Source organism: Macrosteles quadrilineatus, unplaced genomic scaffold (assembly GCF_028750875.1).
Source record: "Macrosteles quadrilineatus isolate MER2022 unplaced genomic scaffold, UCM_ALF_1.0 Scaffold_3__2_contigs__length_128488019, whole genome shotgun sequence".
Classification (NCBI taxonomy): domain Eukaryota; kingdom Metazoa; phylum Arthropoda; class Insecta; order Hemiptera; family Cicadellidae; genus Macrosteles; species Macrosteles quadrilineatus.
Window position 1 is genome coordinate 106,420,227 of NW_026542596.1, and position 18,479 is coordinate 106,438,705.

An 18,479-nucleotide genomic window follows, 5' to 3' on the forward strand; every position below is an offset into this window, starting at 1 on the left:
AGTATGTGTATTGGTATACAATGAACATTTCAGTTGTGAACTAATTAGCTTAAATTAAGTATTAACAAAATGTTGTTCATCACATAGACTAAATGTCTTTTCGACCCTAACGTTAAACTAGAGCTCACGTCAAATAGTGTCACTTAAGTGCCCCAGTGATGAAATATACTATTATGTTAATATTCTGTGTCAACCTTACCTTCTCTTGAAAAAAAGGTTTGCTAACAGTGGTGTAGTGGAGCGTAAACGTGTGGAAACGGTGATTCCACTCTGGTTGTTCAAAAAATCCTATACTGTATATTAATAGACAGCCCATATTTTTCCCGACACAAAGATAAATTTTTCCACACCAGAAAATTTACGACCACACCACTGTTAATAAAGAAGTGTTATTATATTTATTGTTAGTTTGAATCAAGATATGTTTGCAGATTTCTGCCTGACAAGTTCAAAGGATCAACAGATCGTCCGCCATTACAACCCTCTGTAAGGGACATATACCCTCAAGTGAGTGAGTATTGCCATGTTTTCCTTTTTGCTTTTAATTATTTAAATCGAATTTAAATTTGTCTGTTTGGATTTTAAGTCAAATATTTCCATAAACAAGTCATATTTATTTATTACCTACTAGCTGTTGTATCTGTGCTCCGCAACGGGAAGAAAATTCAGTTTGAAGAAGGGTTGTCCCATTAACATCCTAACTATGATAGTTATAACTATCTCTGGGTTGATACAGTAACGGCTATAGAATCTTTTTTTTATTTTCATAATCAGTGACAAAGTTTTAAAATAAACAAACCTACCCCATAGGACAGTATCTCGAGTTCAAAGAAGAAATATTGAAAACAGGAGGAGGAGACAGATAATAATAATACAGTATATCTTAAACGTGTTTGAGGAGAGTAGACAAAGGGAGGCCTGGTCTAACAGATATCCAGATACACATTCACTTGGTGAGATGAATAATATTTGCCAGTTCTGCTATGCAACTTACTTTGGAAGTAAAAAAAAATAAGAAGCACATAGTGTTGACTAGCGTCTAGACTGCCAGTGCAAGTCCCAGGAACGGCCGATCGGAGGATCGTGGATCAGATCATACCGGCGCATCAGCATAGCTTATCTAACTGTTCGCGGAAAATTGTTATATGTATCACTGTCGCTGTCAAAACGTATAATTTGTAGATTAAATTTGAATTAAATATAATTAAACTATCATAACCTAACCAAACTAACCAAACTTGCAGATAATGATAAACTCGAATGAAGGTTTACTAATCGAAAAATAGCTCTGTTCTAAAAATAAAATTATAAATGTCTCAAATTCAATTTTACAATCTTTTAATTATAAAATTAAACTGTCATAACCTAACCAAACCAACCAAACTTGCTGATATGAAAAAAATTGTTGACAAAAAGTTAGTGCTCCCAGTGGGATTCGAACCCGGCACCATCAGATTATCAGCCCGACACGCTATCCACTACACCACAAAGGCTCATGACTCAGTTCAGTATCGTTGCAGTAATGGTTGACGTCACGCCACGCCTTCGGCACTGAGCGGTGGTGGGGGGTTTTTCGATCTGATCCACGATCCTACCGATCGGCCGATCCTAGGAGTTGCACTGGCAGTCTAGATGCTTATCATAGTGTTGTCATGGTGGTAAAGTAAACTTGCCTAATGTCAGATCAAATGAATGCACACTAGAAATGTTTACTTCTGACACTGATAGATCGAGATATTTCAAAACATTTAGTAAAAACTATAATGATGGCTTGGCTATGATAAGTTCAAGTAGTAAGATTATACCAAATCTTGGCGGACCTTATGTTTTTATTTTGAACGTTTGTATTACTCGCTCTACTACAATTGAGAAAAACGCAAATGGATTGTTTGCTTCTAGTTTATGTTGCCAGTTCCTCAGACAAACGTGTACAAAGTTTTTTTACTGAATTCACCAACACAATCCAGACATTTCAAGTCAAAAATAGGAAGTTTCAAAAACTCATTTGCTATTAATGCTAAGAAATTGGTATAATTGAACTGTTTATGTATAGAGTTATCCAACTTATTTCGACAAATGAATCCATACTTTCAAAACTTTGGGACAGGTATTAAGGGAAACTTGACTGAACAGCGTGAGAATGTTCTGTTGCGGGGCATATAAGTACTGTGACTGACTGACAACACGTTAAAATACGTTAACCTACTTTCAATGGTGTTACTGTGCTGCTTTAGGATTTTATGTTTTAAGGGTTAAAAATGAGAAAAACCAATTTTCACCCCTTAAAACCCCGTGTACCCATGGTCCGATCATGCTGTTTTGCGAACTCATTCAAATTTATCCCACCTTACACCTTTAAACCAAATGTCATCAAAATTGGACAAAAATTACTCAAGTTATCACATTCAGAGACACACATATATATACTTTTATAAACATTTGAACGAATAGTGTTTTTGGCCTCTAGAGACATCAAAATGAAAAAGTAATTCGGTCCCGGACCTAGGTCTTACCGTGCACCCTACGGTAATAGCTACTTCCCTATAGGAAAATTTGCTAAAAAACACAGTACATTTATATTTCATTGAGTTTTTCACAGGTAAACCTGAATGTTTAATAGTTTAGTCACAACTTGACAGTAAAAGAAAGTAGCTTCTGTGGACTTGGAATATCCCCATTATCATAATGATAACATTCAAATGAATCAAGGTCAAAAGTCAAACAGGAACTTGTAAGGTCATTGACAGTAAACATTGTGACCAAGGTGTTGTTTTCTGTACATTTAAGGAATGAATATTTATTATTTTATGCTTTAGAGAATATTTTATTCTGTAGTAACTTAATACAAATTTAAATTTGGGGTTATAATTATATTTTTTATTATATAATTATATAATTAGTTTATAATTATATAATTAGTTTATAATTATATAATTAGTTTATAATTATATAATTAGTTTATAATTATAAAAATCTCTAAATTTTTGTTTTAGCACACAACACAAAGGTGCTTTAATTTTCTTCAATCAGATTTGTGGTTAATTGCATCTATTCACTTTTTAAGAGGAAAATCCACCATCGGATTGTTAAAAATTTGTTTTTAGATTACATAGTAATATTAAATTTGTAATTGACCTATTATTAGTATTATACAATGAGTGTTATCTGATCAAAGTTATTTCTGAAAAAAAATTACTGTTAAGATTTGTATGAGAAAGTCTATTTCATTAGTATGAAATATGATTAATAGATTTTAGACTATCAGATAATGTCTGATTAAGAGATTCTGGAAGGAGGGTAAAAAAATTAAATAATAATAAAATAAGATCTTAAGAGGCATAATTTAAAAAAATTTACCCAAAGTTTAATGGTGATTGGATGGATAGATAGTTTGGTGATTTTACACGATATTTAGAAAATTCTTAAAGGACACAAATTCTAAGGACAGACGTTCTTTTTTAATTAATGTATCTATAGTGTGAGAATACATACTATAAAAACAAAAGTGAAGTTTTGTAGTGTGTCAAGAAATGTAATGTATTCCTGCTAGATTTATTTCATGCCTAAGAAGAGAGGATGGAATAGGTCCTAACAAAAAAATTGGTTTAGTATTACATAAGCCCATCAATGATCCGCCTAACCAGTTGTGTTACCTGAACCTTGTGGTCCTTCGATCCTGCTGGTGACCAATCCTTGAAAACAGGTCCTTGATCTTCATCCGGTCCCACAGGACCAGTTAAATAATCATTGGAATGTCACTAATGCCTCAACGGTACATGTAGGGGTTTTTACACTGCCTCTGTTAAAACTATCTAGATAGTGAAATAAAATAGTTGTAATTAAACTCCCAGATAGTGAAATAAAATTGTAGCAACCTTTAAAGTTGTCAGCAAATTACAGTTTTGCAATAAACTGTCAGAGCAAACATGAAAAGCTTCATAACCTTTACAGCAACCTTTCTACTTTCATATGGACAAACTTGTTGGCAAAGTCGCAACTAACTGCTAGATAAAACCCACACAAATTAGTACGGATAATCCGTGCGTGGCAACTTATTTGCAAATTTGTTGTAGTTCAAGTGATGGATCATTTTTAGAGCTTTCAGCGCCGAACTATTGAACTAACATAATATTGTTCCCTGCAAAGATTTAACAATGCTTTCTAACGTATCAAGAAAGTCATCACAGCAATTTACTGAAAAGTTTGTAAAAAGGTTAAGCAAAAATTTGACCCATATCCAGTAAACGGCAATTTTGCCAAAAAATTGTGTGCTATATGGGACATTTCTCAAATTTCTTTCATACGGTAGTCAAATCACTGAAGTATAATTAAAAATACCCCCGCCGCAGCAAACCTGCAGACTAAGCGAATTTATATTTGCCTGATTGGATTCACACTAAAATGCCTGGGTAAAAACTGAGTTTTGTTGTTTTTATTCCCCCCCCCCACAAAGTAATAGGCATTATACCAAATGTTCAAGCGAAAGTTTATGCGGCAAACAATACATACCATTCTGTAGGGTTATCAAATCTTATCTGGTCACATGTAGTGTTATAATGAATGCCCTCCGATCTTTCCTTGTGTAGTAAAAATATACTTTCACTCGATTGTTCAACTGATCTATCAATTTTGTTTTTACCAGATTTGGGTCAGGTTACATCACTGATAAGCACCCTTTTGATCTTCCGAGGTGCCACAATTACATTTCAAGATTACTTAAAGTTGCAAAGTTGCATAACAAGAGGTATTCTTCAAATAATAAGTATTGTGTGATTTTTACTCTGGCAAAAACTCATTTAAATTGCAAAACTGATAAGACTTGTTTTTATTTTTTATATAAAAAAATAAAACAGTACCAGGTGACCTGCTTGATGGTGTTTAATTTGTTTAAGTGGTTAAATGAATGTAAAACAGGTATACAATTTATGGTTTCCAAAAAAAATCTATTTCGGACAGTAAAATGCAGTTAAATAATGTCTAAAATTTACAATACAACAAAAAATATGATTTAATACCGGTACTTGTATTGAATTTGAACAAATTTCAGTTTCGAATCCACTAACTTAATTTGTTTGTTAACTTCACTATCTTATCTACAGTCTATCGTCACTGTAACTCCTAGATATTTATACTCATTTACTTATTAGAATTCAATTTCATTTACCGGTATCTTTTTAGAGTTATCAATGGTGCTAATAACTAAAAATAGAAAAAGACCTTTAAATCATACCTCTAATCCATTCCACTTTCACTTGCATTATGGAGAGAGGCCATAAGCTATGTATTCCAAATTGCAATTTTGGCGATATTAGTTATATACTTTATATATCAGAACCCTTGAAATGCTCCTATTTTCCCTATGCCTTTTCCAATTAAATTTGACCATACCATATTCAAACCCAATTAAATAGAAAATCTATGTTATTTAAAATGATAAAGGTATAAGTAAAACTCCATTTTAGCATCTTTATGAGGGTTGTAAAGACAGTTGACTATACTGTATAAACAATGACAATAAACTTGATGTTTCCAGCAATATTGATAGCACAACTTCTACAATCTCCTCAGACTTGTACAGATGATGGGGAAAATTGAAACGAGTTAAGGGCTCTGCTTAAGAAAGCAAATGGTGTGTGTGTCTTGAAGTAAATGCAGAAAAAGAAAACATACAAGAGTTTACAGAGGGACGGTAGACAATGAGCTAAGTCAAGTGTCTCTAACACTAATCACTGTCAATGCATGTTACAGATTATCGCATCATGTTTCGCCCACCTACTTGTGATCCAAGCAGGTATCAACATGGCTTACTCGGCTATCCTGCTGCCTCAACTGATGTCACCTGACTCCACCCTGCGAGTCACCACCAACGAGGCATCGTGGATAGGTGAGCTATCACTTATTTTACTTTCCATTCAACATTTTGAACTGACCCTGGATGATTCTTATGTGTAATTTAGAGGGAAAATACAGGGAGCGGCAAAATGATCTGACGGATTTCTTTGCCGTCCTGTTGAGCGAGTGAGTGGCGGAGGGTGGTGGGAATAGGGGCGTTACAAAGCCTACGTGCGAACATTTTTAGTAGCCATGGACCTAGGGACAGCTGAGCACCATGCATTTGTAGTGGAAGTGTTTTTTAAAAGTGACAATTCCTGTGTAGCTGTTCAGCTGCAGTTCCGTAGACGTTTCAATGTGGGCCCAAGGGGAAAAGTCCCAACTCGAAATACCATTTTGCTGTGGGTGGGTAACTTCAGAGCTACTAGTTCAAAAAAAAGTCCAACAGGTCCAAGGTCAGCCCGGTCGCCAGAGAACATCGAAAGAGTGAGAGAAGGTGTGGAAGCTAGTCCTCAGCGGCCTGCACCACAGAAAACGTACAGTAGTATGTTTTCTGTGCCTGCACGTAAATAAGCTGCAGCTCTGCACATGTCTGGTCGCTCGGTACGGCACGACCCGCACTTTCATTTATACAAAATGGCAATCGTGCAGCAGTTGAAGCACAGTGGTTACATAAAGCGCATCTTATTTTCACAAGTGATTGATTTATTTACACGTGACAAAATAGGCATTATGAGCGACGAATCGCACTTTCAACCACTTCTTGACGTTCTCTGGCGTCTGGACTGACCTTGGATGGCCTGTTGATTTTAGTTTCAATGCTGAACTAGTAGCTCTAAAGCTACCCACCCACAGCAAAATGGTGTTTCAAGTTGGGACTTTTCTTCTATGACCCACATTGAAATGCTTACTGAACAGCTACACAAGAATTGTCACTTTTAAAAAACACGTCCACTTCAAATGCATGGTGCTCAGCTGTCCCTAGGTCCATGGCTACTAAAAATGTTCGCACGTAGGCTTTGTAACGCCCCTATTCCCACCACCCTCCGCCACTCACTCGCTCAACAGGACGGCAAAGAAAACCGTCAGATCATTTTGCCGCTCCCTGTATAACTGGACATTTAGTACACTGGGATATAAAAGTGTGTAATTTCTTTTACATTCTAAACATATATCAAGAAAAACAAGGCTTGAGCCTTTACAGTACAAAAATGAACAGTATACCTACTGATACATTTTAGTAAAAGCACCAGGATGTATATGTAAACTGTTGAAATTGACATTGCTGAAATATATTTGTAGTCCATCGTCTTACCGACTGAGTTTCCGACTCACACACTCACATTGGGAACATTTATCGACTGGACATTGGAGCTGTCTATGTATATTTAGAAGTATATTCAAGTAAGTTTTGGTTGAAACATATGATAGATTTTTTGTCAACTGGAATTCCAATATTTGACAAAGGCCACCTGATAGGCCCTTACGTAATAACAGTGACCACCATAGCAAATGTGCTAAGAAAATTACTCATTACAAATCAAATATCTTCAAAGCTACAAGGTAGCAAGGTAGGTGTCTCAAACTAGACTGTGGAATCTTGGTTTTTCTGAGTTAACTGCATCACTGAAATATAGAAAATGCTGACATTTCTGATGTGTTGCAACAATTGAACTGTTGAGTGTAAAGTGTTTAATACCTTATGAGAGTGTTGTTCTGTGTAGCCAGTCTCATGGCCATCTCTACACCTGTGGGGACTCTGCTGTGTGGTCCGTTCATGGACCTTCTGGGACGTAAAGTCTTTTCCCTCGTCACAGTAGTGCCTCTCGCAGCCTCTTGGTTCATCCTTACTTTCACTCCAAACCACGTCTGGTTCATCTATGCGGCCCGGGTCCTTGCTGGCTTTGGTGGAGGTTGGTAACCTTGGATTTCTTTAAACATACATAAAAACCATAATCGAGTGTGCTAACAAACCGTGAATACTGTCAAATAATAATATGACAAATCACCAACGAACCAAACAATAGATTTTATTGTAGGATATGGAGGATTTTTTCCTATTGAGTTTTATTAAATTGATGTTTTGTCCATATTGATTTTTTAATTTGAATGTTTGTGACACATTAATAAACTCACTTCATAATGTAAAAACTCCCATAACTTAGGCACTGCTAAATTTACCCTATTTATCTTCAACGCTGAGATACAGGATGAAAAGAATTAAAAAAGAAAACCAATTGGTGTAACATGATTCCTAGCCATTACTACTTCATTGACAAGGAATCAGGCTGAAACAATATAACCATTTTGAGAAATGTTTAAATATCTTGTTTAAATATTTGTATATATTATTATTTGTAAACTATTTATTATGTGTAAACTATTAATTTATAATGCATGATTTGTACTGGTCTATATAATATTCATTGCTGATATTCAACCTCTGTATTGTGAATTTTCGTGATGAAGAAAATGTTGTACTTATTTGATGTTTGTACAGTGAAATAAAATCACATTTAAAAATAATCTAAGAACTCTAGCGGGGTGACAGATAACAGGGAGCGACGATTAATAAATGTTCTAGGCTACTGTATTTTCTTTTTTATGAAAATAGCTGGTCCTTTTAATTGGACATCTTCAATTTATACAATCAACCACAATATTTAAAATGGGAATTATTTATGTTTGAAAAATGGTAATCTTCTTCTTTTTTTCCAGGTTTGACAACGGTCTCCTTAGTGTACATCTCAGAAATTAGTTCTGCCTCTTGGCGGCCCATGCTACTGTGCCTTAATTCTGTATTTGTCAGGTACTACCCTAGTCAGATAGAATCAACTTTTTAGGTCTAATAATAGATCAAAATTATAACTGAAAAAAACATATTAATGAAGTACCATATAAAATTGATTCTGGTATTAATGCTAATAATTCAAAAATGTTTCTTCATCGATCTAAAAATATTGAACCCATTATTATGTCTATAATTCTCACGTTTCTTATGGTATTCGTTTCTTTGGAGCAAGTAAAATAAATTTAGATTGAATTTTAAAATATTAAAAAAACATTCAAAGTATGTAACAAAAATAATATTTAAGACTGTAAAAGATTAATCAGTTACAAATACCTATTGTTTATGGACAGTAGTAGGTCTATATTTTTACTCAATTTTAATCCAACCAACCTAAACCAATAAATAAAACTGGGATGAGAATACTTGGTGACAAAACAAGCTTAGATTAATTCTTTTTATATACTTACTTGTTTATATCTTGTTGAACGTTTTCTAAAATACCTCATTAAAAACTTACGAAAATAACCCTAAAAAGTTTAAAACAAAACTACAAGATTCCCTTATTAGCTTTACCATTTATTACTTAGAGAAATTTTACATCTTCCTTGAAAACATTAACATTAGAGAATGTAAATAATATTAGTTTAGAGTTATTATTAAAGTGTCGAATATTGTACTTGTTTCAGTCTGGGTATCCTGTTGACCAATGTGCTGGGTGTGTTGCTGCCGTGGAGGGTCGTGTCTCTCATATGTGGTTGTATCACTCTAGCTAGTGGAGCGGCCATTTTGCTGTACAACCCTGAGAGTCCCTACTGGCTACTCACCTTCCGCCCAGACAGCACCCGACACTTTGACGAGGCTAAAAGATCTCTCCGTTACCTGTACAACAACCAACAGGTAACAGTTTTGGTATAGGTTTGTACGAAGGCTTTGTAGTCAATCGCTGTTGAAGTTCATTGCCAGGTGATGGACGTGAATGGAGTAAAGTAAGGGTTCGGACGTAAAAAATTTACCTGGAGGGAGTTTGGGGGTTGTCTTAAATATTGGCATGATGTCTTCCATGGTGTAGGCCGACTGGCTGTTGTTCATTAATCTTGTTTGAGGCAGTGACCAAAGTTAGTGAAATTTCACTGGCAGTAAATGGATGAGGGAGATTGCCGAAATGATTGGGGAATTTTACCAAGGATGAAGGTAAACTTAATTAGTTAGAAATTATGGAAAAGCCAATTGGTTGATTAGGATCATTGAGTACTGTGTATACTGCATAAGGTAAGGATAGGGATCTGCTAGCTTACCTGATGGATAAAAACCAGATTAGCTTTGGTAACACACACAAAACTAAAACACCGTCCCTGTTGGGGACTACATCAGGAGGGAGAAGAAGACTGGCAGTAATTAAAGTTCAAATTTAAAAGTTCCACAACAGTGCTGCCAACTGTAGTTTAAATTTAAATAAAAGTTCCTGTTGCTATGTCCATCTATATACACTCACTCACATACACAAAGTAGGTGTATATTGTTGCCTTTCATTTATTGTTTTGCTTAGTTTAATTCAAAAGAAAATGTGAGTCAGCTAGCCTAATTAGTAGTTCTTATACCTCAGGATCGTTTTTATTAGGGTGCGGGAGCTGTGTGAATAGAATGATACTAAATCAATTACAGAAAGAGTAATTTAATGTGATTTAGAATTTATAATAACTGTGATTTTACATAAGTACAATGAATATAAGAGTTAGCATCTTATAACCTCATATAGCCTCTTTTAAGGCCTCTTTTATGCACAACGTTTTCTTTTGGACGGAATCCATTGGGCGTTTCGTCGGGCAGTTTTTTACCATGGGATCAAATGGGACCCTTTTTCACAACGGAATCTCCATCGCGTTTCAGCGTTCCGTCCAGGGTCGGGCGGAGGACTTACGCTCCACCGAGTTTCGGGGTACCGTCGTGGCGTTTTTTTTACATAGGATCAAATGGAACCTAAAAAATGCCAAAAAAATTATAAAAATGCCACGGCGTTTTCCTTCGGGCGGAATGCAGCACTGACAACCTACCCCATGCTCTGTCATCCACAGTATCGAAATCGCCTAACCATTGTAAACAGATGATCATTATAATGGTTCGAGGATACAGCTAACCTAATTGCGAAAGAAACTTACGTTTGTTTAAATCCTCAGAATAATATAATCATTTTGCAGCACACCATATAAGTTTGTGAAAGCTCCAACCAGTCTACGACTTTGATTCACCAGATGTACAGCCAACCTCCTTCGTCGTCGTCTATTTTTCTTCACACATAAATAGTTCAAACCCGATAAACAAGGGTCTTTCTTGTCTTGTGTGACTGATAATGGCCATTGTAGCACCATTTTACTGCCACCTTGTTAAACCATTTGTAGCACTATGTTACCCCCACCGCCGACATCATAAAAAACTAGCGGATTCCGCTCAGCGGAAAAACTGCATAAAAGGTGTCTAGATTCTGCCCGACGATGCCCGAAAACGTCGTGCATAAAAGAGGCCTAAGAGGCTACTCTAAATTTTGGATGGGAACAATTTTAGGTTAAACCTACACCTAACTTAAAAACTAGATGGAAAAAGAAACACAGAAGTTAATGGAGTATTTTATCAAGAACTTATAATATATTCAAGGTTTGTGCTATATATTCATAATTTACATTAATGCAGAAATGATTTAGATTTTTGTAAAATAGGCCATTGACGTATGGATCTGCCAATGTCACCAAATTTAGCACCGACCCCCCCCCCCCTCCCCCCTAAACATGAGGTACCCCGTTCACACATGTGAAAAAATAAGCCCTCCGCTCCACATTATTTCTAAAACTATAAAAAGATTGATATAGGTAGATATTGAAATAATTCAAACTGTGCCGATTTTAAATTCAAAGATTTAAAATCCGCGCCAGGCAATGGACAAGTCAGTCCAACATGACGTAACGCGGAGGAATACTACACTCGAACCGTGTCGCGTGCAAACGTCTCGTCGTCACTCGTGGCTCAGTAATCGCGTAGTCAACATGTGAAGTCGCGTTTTGTCGCTGGTGTAGGACGAATTTATTAATATCTTAATTCGTAGCTCGGAAATTAGCGTTCGGGCGGAAATTGTACGTGTATCAAACGATCGCAATTGTCAAAATTTCGCCGAATTGCATTTGGGGGTGTGTTTTATTAGTATTAAGTCGAGACAGTTGAGATGCCGGATTGATTGTTCGCGTTCGTGATGAAAATTCGTACATGCATCATATCGATAGCAAATGTCAGTTTCTAGCAAATCGCGGGTCGTCGTGAAGGTATTTTCAATTGAATCATTAAACGCCAGCTCGAAAAAACAAGAATTAATAAGTCCTACACCAGAAAAAACCGTATCGTGATGTTCCGCTCGGTCAGACAAAAAGTCACAAATTACCACGAGTCAGTTTTTAAATGTTCGGTACGCGTGAATCTTCGTCGGAATGAATGTGTATGTGTCGACATGTGTACGTAAGTAAATGTTTGTGTTATTTGTGTTTTAGTATTAAAATAGTCTTGCCAATCTGCCATTTTTTCACATGTTCCACTAGCTTTACAAGTCAGAAATCATGTCATAGCTGGTCTGAAAATTTCATGTTTCATTTGGTATACCTTGAGCACATGGTCACAATTCAGGATGAAAAATGTTTAATTGAATTTTATCACGTTATGCAAAGAATTTAAGTTACATTAGTAATTATAGTCAATTGAAAATTATTTATTAAATTAAATTGAAATGGTCTATTATTTTTAAGAACAATGATTGTCTGTGATATTATTATTTTGTGTTCTATGCAAAGGTCAAATTCTATCATCATCAGTATTATTATTTATAACGTTTTGTATCTCATATAAGGTAATAATTTTGAATAGAGTGTTACATTTTTAAATAGTGAGAGTTTGATTGTGTAACGTAAATGGGGGTAACAGAGTGCTCGGTCGAAGGCTAGGGTTGACAAAAGGTCATGAGGATAGACTCCCATTAAATTCATAAACATTAAATACTTAATAAAAATTATCAATTAATCGACTCAGTAGTCGATTGGCCCCGTTGCATTGATCAGCAAGGAGTGATGTAGATCACAAACTACATAATAGTCCCTGTTTGATTAAATTGTAAACTGGCCAGTTTGATATATACGAACATCCTTGGGGAGTCTGGTGGCCTAAACTAAATAAATAAAATCGTCAAGGCTACGTTTTCCCGAGACTCTGCAGTGTTAAAATGTGGCAAACCACCAAACAACTACAATCAGTTATCTCACTCTCTCTTTCAAATATTAATAAATTGTGCATAAAGTTTATTACATTGTTTATATTCAATATTTGTATCACAGCTCGTAATTCTGATTCATTATACAGTATTTTTACAAATCATCATCTTATCATTATCCTGTGTTTTATATTATATTATTAATATTATACTGGTAAATTTAAGAGTATTGGTTTAACTGAAGAAGTATACAAAGTATATACAATGAGTGTTGATGATCACATTTTTTAATATCAAGTTGGTGAATTCATGAATAATCGGCTTAACCGAAATCCAGTGTATACAAACATCTTGAAGTCATACTTTGATAAATAGTTTCTGAACAAACAGTTTCATAAATATTTTCAATCAATATTTTAATATGTTATTATTTGCAGTATTACAGTTTTACAAAGAAAACAATTCACATCACAATCTTTCATCTGAACTGACATTTCAATTCATAGAGTGTTCAAATAAACACATCCATTAGTTTTAAGAAGTGTTAGAATTAAGCTGAAGAAGGTGTGAAGGAGGACAACATATCAGACCTCTCACGGTCCATAAATCGGACTTCTGGGATGTTTAATTACAGGGCCCACACTTAACATCTTTAACTCCACTGCGCAGCTCTGTGATTGTAATGTCCTCAGTAGTTCAATTAAAATTAAATTAAATTCATTAAAACCCCACCAGGGGGCAACTTTTTGTTATACTCACACCTGTATGAAATACCTAAATTGTATTACATAAAGGTGTGAGGTGATTTTGCTTGATGGAATGATCAATTAAGTAAAGAGTATATTTTGAATATAAGTGAAGAACTTTTATTTTTTCTTTACAAAACCCAGTTAATAATATACAAAATGTATGATTTCTAGAGATTCTTTATATAGGTAACATTCTTTTGCTATGGTAAAAAGAATAATCAATGAAATGAATGAACTTCTGCACAATAAACTTAATTTTGAAATAGTAAAATAAGAATGTGATTGCTGCAGTAATTGGTTTTTGGGGCACACCTGACTAGTGACTAGCTTCTGCCTTATTCTACCCCATTTTACAACTAAAAATCGTAGTATTTCAGCTATTTCTTAGTCAATCTTTTTGAACTTGGTATCGTTTGATAGATAATTAAAAATGCTAAATAAAAGTGTTCTTGTCATAATTTCATAAAATCAGCCATTTTTTAGTAATTTAAGTTTAATATTCGTAAATGGCCGCCATTTTAAAATTTTAGATATAAATTAAAGATGAATTTTTTTTCTAACACGGGTCTCTTCTACCTTAATATACATATACCAAGTTTCATAAAGATTGGTTGAAAATATTAAAAAATAAAAATGTTAATGTAAAAAATACAAAATGGCGGATATCTGGTTAATAAAGCGATTTAGGAAATAATGTTGTTCTTGATTTTCTCTTTATTTTGACCCAAGAAATCGCTAGGTTTAATATGTCCCCCATCTTTTTTAAACACCCTGTATAGATGGGCATAGTAACAGGAACTTTTATTTCAATTTAAACCACAGTTGGCAGCATTGTTTTTGAATTTTAAATTTGATCTTTAACCGCCAATCTTCTTTCTTCTCCCTTCTGATGAAGAACAGGGACAAAATATTAAGTTTTACTTTTTTGTGTTATGTGTTTTGTGTGTGTTACCAAAGCTAATCTGAACTCTATCTACCAGGTAAGCTAGCTGATCCCTATCCTTGTACATAATAATCTTAATTAAACTTAGGTGGGCCTAAACCTGAATTTATGCACTTCACTTGTAGAATAATTTAGGGGGGAAATTGGTAGTTTTAATATATTTTATTACTAGCTGTAACCCGCGGGCTTTGCCCCGTTTAACTTCTTAATTTTCAAGATTATCTCGTTCACATGGCTCAATCACGTCCTGGTTGAAGTTTGTTCGCTACGCTCACTCACCTTTAGGTTGGAGCTCGTTCGCTACGCTCACTCCCCTTTAGGTTGGAGCTTGTTCGCTGCGCTCACTTGCCTTCAGGTTAGCTCGTTCGCTACGCTAACTCGCCTCCATGTAAGGTTGAAGTTCGTTCGCTACGCTCACTCACCTTTTGGTTGCAAATTAGCTGTTGTCATAAATGTAAAAGAAATAATAGTGCTGCACCCTGTTGGTAATCCTTGTAACTTTAATGCTATTGAACATCATATAACAGAACCAACTTGTTTAATTGAAACAGCTGTTACGATTCAATAATTCCATTTCTCATAAGGTTGACATGGGAAACTCCAGAGCCACTGGGGCGGAGCCCGAAAGGATTTTTGAAATAAGTATATGCCTATAAGTTAATCGGGAATGTGAGCTATCATCATGCCAAATTTCAGCCCAATCCGACCAGTATTTTTCGAGTTCACTTGTCACAAACATACATCCATACATCCATACATCCAAACTTTCTCATTTATAATATTAGTAGGATTTAATGCCAAAGCATTCATGAACAGTTTCAACTACATTAGGACCTAGTCTCCTACAGCGAATTCAAAAGAAAATTTTTCTGCATGATTTAAAATGAAACATTAGGTACGGTCCTCTTAAATATCTGCTCCACCAATTAATACTGTAAATGATGGCCGGACACATCCATCATCAATAAGTGACTAGATTTGTTCTACAGGATCAATTAACAAAAACATAATTAATTAATTGACAGTTAGAGGCTGTTGGTTGTGTCTATCCTAATAAAAACCTGATGGATGCAGACTTTCCAAACAAAAATAAATAAAGTGTTCTCAAATAATCTGACTGTTTAAAGAGTTGTTTGAGAAGGGATAGAGTTTAGCTAGCTTACCTGAAAAAATAGAGTACAGAAGCTCATAGATTATTAAAAACAGATCATATAAACACTGATTTTTTTCTAGTGTAGGAGTTTTTCAGTGTAGGCTGGTAAGAAACACCTCTAATAAGTTTGAACCCGATCCTTTCCAAAAAAAAGAAACTAGAGGTTCTTGTGAGCCTATCTTTGGCCCGTGATTTGTGTCAAAAATTCCAGGCTCTGAATTAATTCAAGATAATATTTTTCCCCCACCAAGTAAAATAATTCTTTCTGTTGCATCATGACTCATGTTAATTTGTCAGGTAACTTCTGTTAAATCAAGAGGTAATTTCATCATGGGATGAATTTATATGTAAAAGTTGAAATTATTGTGAATGTGTCTGTTTCCAGTGTTTTCTCTGAGTATAGTATGTGTTGTACAGATGTTCACAGCAGAGTGGGATCGTCTGGTGAAGGTCAGCAAGGCCAAGCGGCAAGAGCAGGAGGCTGCACAAGAAGGTCGGAGAAATGGTCTGGTAGGGAATGTACGTCACTTCTCCAGGGAGTTTACCAAGAGAGAAGTCATTTTACCTTTCTCTCTTCTCTTGACCATCTTCTTCTTCCAACAACTGAGCGGGACCTACCCAATCATCTTCTACGCGGTTCAAGTCTTCCAGTCGATCGGAGGTGATTTTGGTGCAGGTCTCAATGCGGATTCGGCCACTGTAATTTTGGGTGTTATAAGATTCTCTGTCAGCCTGTTGACCACCAGTCTGTCTCGTAGTTTTGGACGAAGGTTCTTACTGATCGTCTCAGGAGTTGGGATGACGATTTCAAGTTTTGCAGCTGCTTTGTACTTCCATAGAACTTGTGTATTCAAAAGTGTCTTTGACGTTACGGAATCTTCGTTTAATAGTACCTTTTTGAATACCACCACAGAAATGAATGTAACTTCAACACTATCACCCTCTACGACAGGGTCCAGTTTGCTAGGGCTTGTTTTCATTCTGGTGTTTGTCATTATGAGCTCTATCGGGTTTCTCATTATTCCTTGGACTCTGGTTGGGGAAATTCTACCTGTTACGGTTCGTGCGACTGGAGGAGGAATAGTATTCTCGTACGCTTACATCTTGATGTTCGGAATAGTTAAAGTGTTTCCTTACATGTTATCAGTACTTAAAATATCCGGGCTGTTCTACTTTTTCTGTTTCACGTCTTTTGCCAACGTTGTCATTGTCTATTTCTTCCTGCCAGAGACTCTGGGTAAAAGCTTTGAAGAGATTGAAAAATCTTTTATGAAAACTCACAATAACTCTTAGTAGTGCCTCGCTTATTTAGATGGTTTAAGCTCTTTTTGCAAAATCACATTAGTTAGATAGAATAATGTTAAACAACTATCTCCAATCTGTTTTCTGATCCTGTTTGCCCCAAGAATGGTCGCGTAGATGATTTGAAGATTTGATATTTTCCTATTGTAGTTTTATTGTTCTATTTGTTGTACAAAAATACTAGTTATAGCTATTTTTATACGTGTGATACTAGGTGATAGAATAATTTGGTAGATAATGAATATCTGAGAATTTATATTTTTGTACTTTGACATCATAGTATTTTTGTGCCATGTGATACTGTCAAGAAGGTATAATATTCTAAATACAAGGCCTAATTTTGTTGTGCAGTCTTTGAAGAATTGTTGTGACATTTTTAGGTAGCCTGTGATTCTAGACTGATTTTGAATCCAGTACCATCACACATGCTTAAGTGTAATAATCTATTTTCAGTAAAATTGGAAATAGCATTTTAAATTGTTCCATGTAATACTTTCAACAAATTCTTGATTTATACAGTCATGTTTGAACTAATTATGTTGTAACATAGAGCTCAAGGGTCAAAGTTTAACAATTAATTTTAGAGATAGCAGGCTTCTACGAAGTTAAAAGAGTCTATTCAGGTTGAATAATCACAAAACTTTACACTATACATACACAATAATAATTAATATATAGATTATTTTAGCATAGTCCTAGCTAAGAAACAAGTTCTAATTGAAAATCTATTTAACATAAGGGTGTAAACTAATACAGTCAAATGTGTTCAATTAAAAATTTCCAATGTTTTAATAAAAAAAATTAGTTCCAAAAATTCAACAAATGTTTAGACCAAATATTTCTCTTGGTCCCTAGAACTTGTTGCATATGCATAATGCATCTGGCATCATAAATAAATGTGGTGTTGGAAGAAGGCCCAATACTGTGCTGTGGCGTATCCAGGGGGGTGTAAGGGGTTGACCTTCTATAAACCTCCCCCCTTGACCTTAAAACGTGATTTTGTTTACAATAAATTTTTTTTCTACAATAAAAAATATTTTAAAAAATCTAATCTAATCTAAAAATCTTTTATTTTGTCTCTAAATAGTCTAAAAACGCAAGTTTACGGGTCTAATTTTCAAAAGTTTCCCATACCCCCCAGTGTAACCCCCCCCCCCTTAGGCTCATTCTAGTATTCCTAGTTAGGCCTATGATACTGTGTACCACGAAACCCATCAAGGTCTTGTCTCCTCCCTACACCTTTAGTTCCACTGTATTAATGCCATGTTTCATTCCTAACTACAAAGCAGATACAAGGCCTTGCAAACGTTAGGCACCAATTTGAATTAAAAAACTCTTACATGACTTTTAAATTTTGTTACTGCTTTCCCATGAATTTTATATTATGTCTACTCTAAGAGTCTTGAACGACTATTTATATTTACATTGCAATAATGTAAAAGAGGAAATTTCCGGTTTATAAAATTTTT

The 18,479-nt window shown here is 35.1% G+C and overlaps 1 protein-coding gene across 2 annotated transcripts in view; it reads left to right on the plus strand.

Annotated features, from left to right (window-relative positions):
- Nucleotides 1-18,479, plus strand: part of LOC128989926 (facilitated trehalose transporter Tret1-like) — a 34,228-nt gene extending 15,749 nt beyond the window's left edge. The window contains exons 3-8 of one of the 2 annotated variants that reach the window (XM_054412073.1): nt 432-507; nt 5,749-5,884; nt 7,557-7,745; nt 8,551-8,641; nt 9,310-9,520; nt 16,126-18,479. In XM_054412073.1, coding sequence (XP_054268048.1) covers nt 432-507; nt 5,749-5,884; nt 7,557-7,745; nt 8,551-8,641; nt 9,310-9,520; nt 16,126-17,001 — 1,579 coding nt within the window. In that variant the 3' untranslated portion in view covers nt 17,002-18,479. Of the gene's footprint in view, nt 1-431; nt 512-5,748; nt 5,885-7,556; nt 7,746-8,550; nt 8,642-9,309; nt 9,521-16,125 lie in introns of those variants that run through there. The other variant, XM_054412074.1, reaches the window with a different exon arrangement.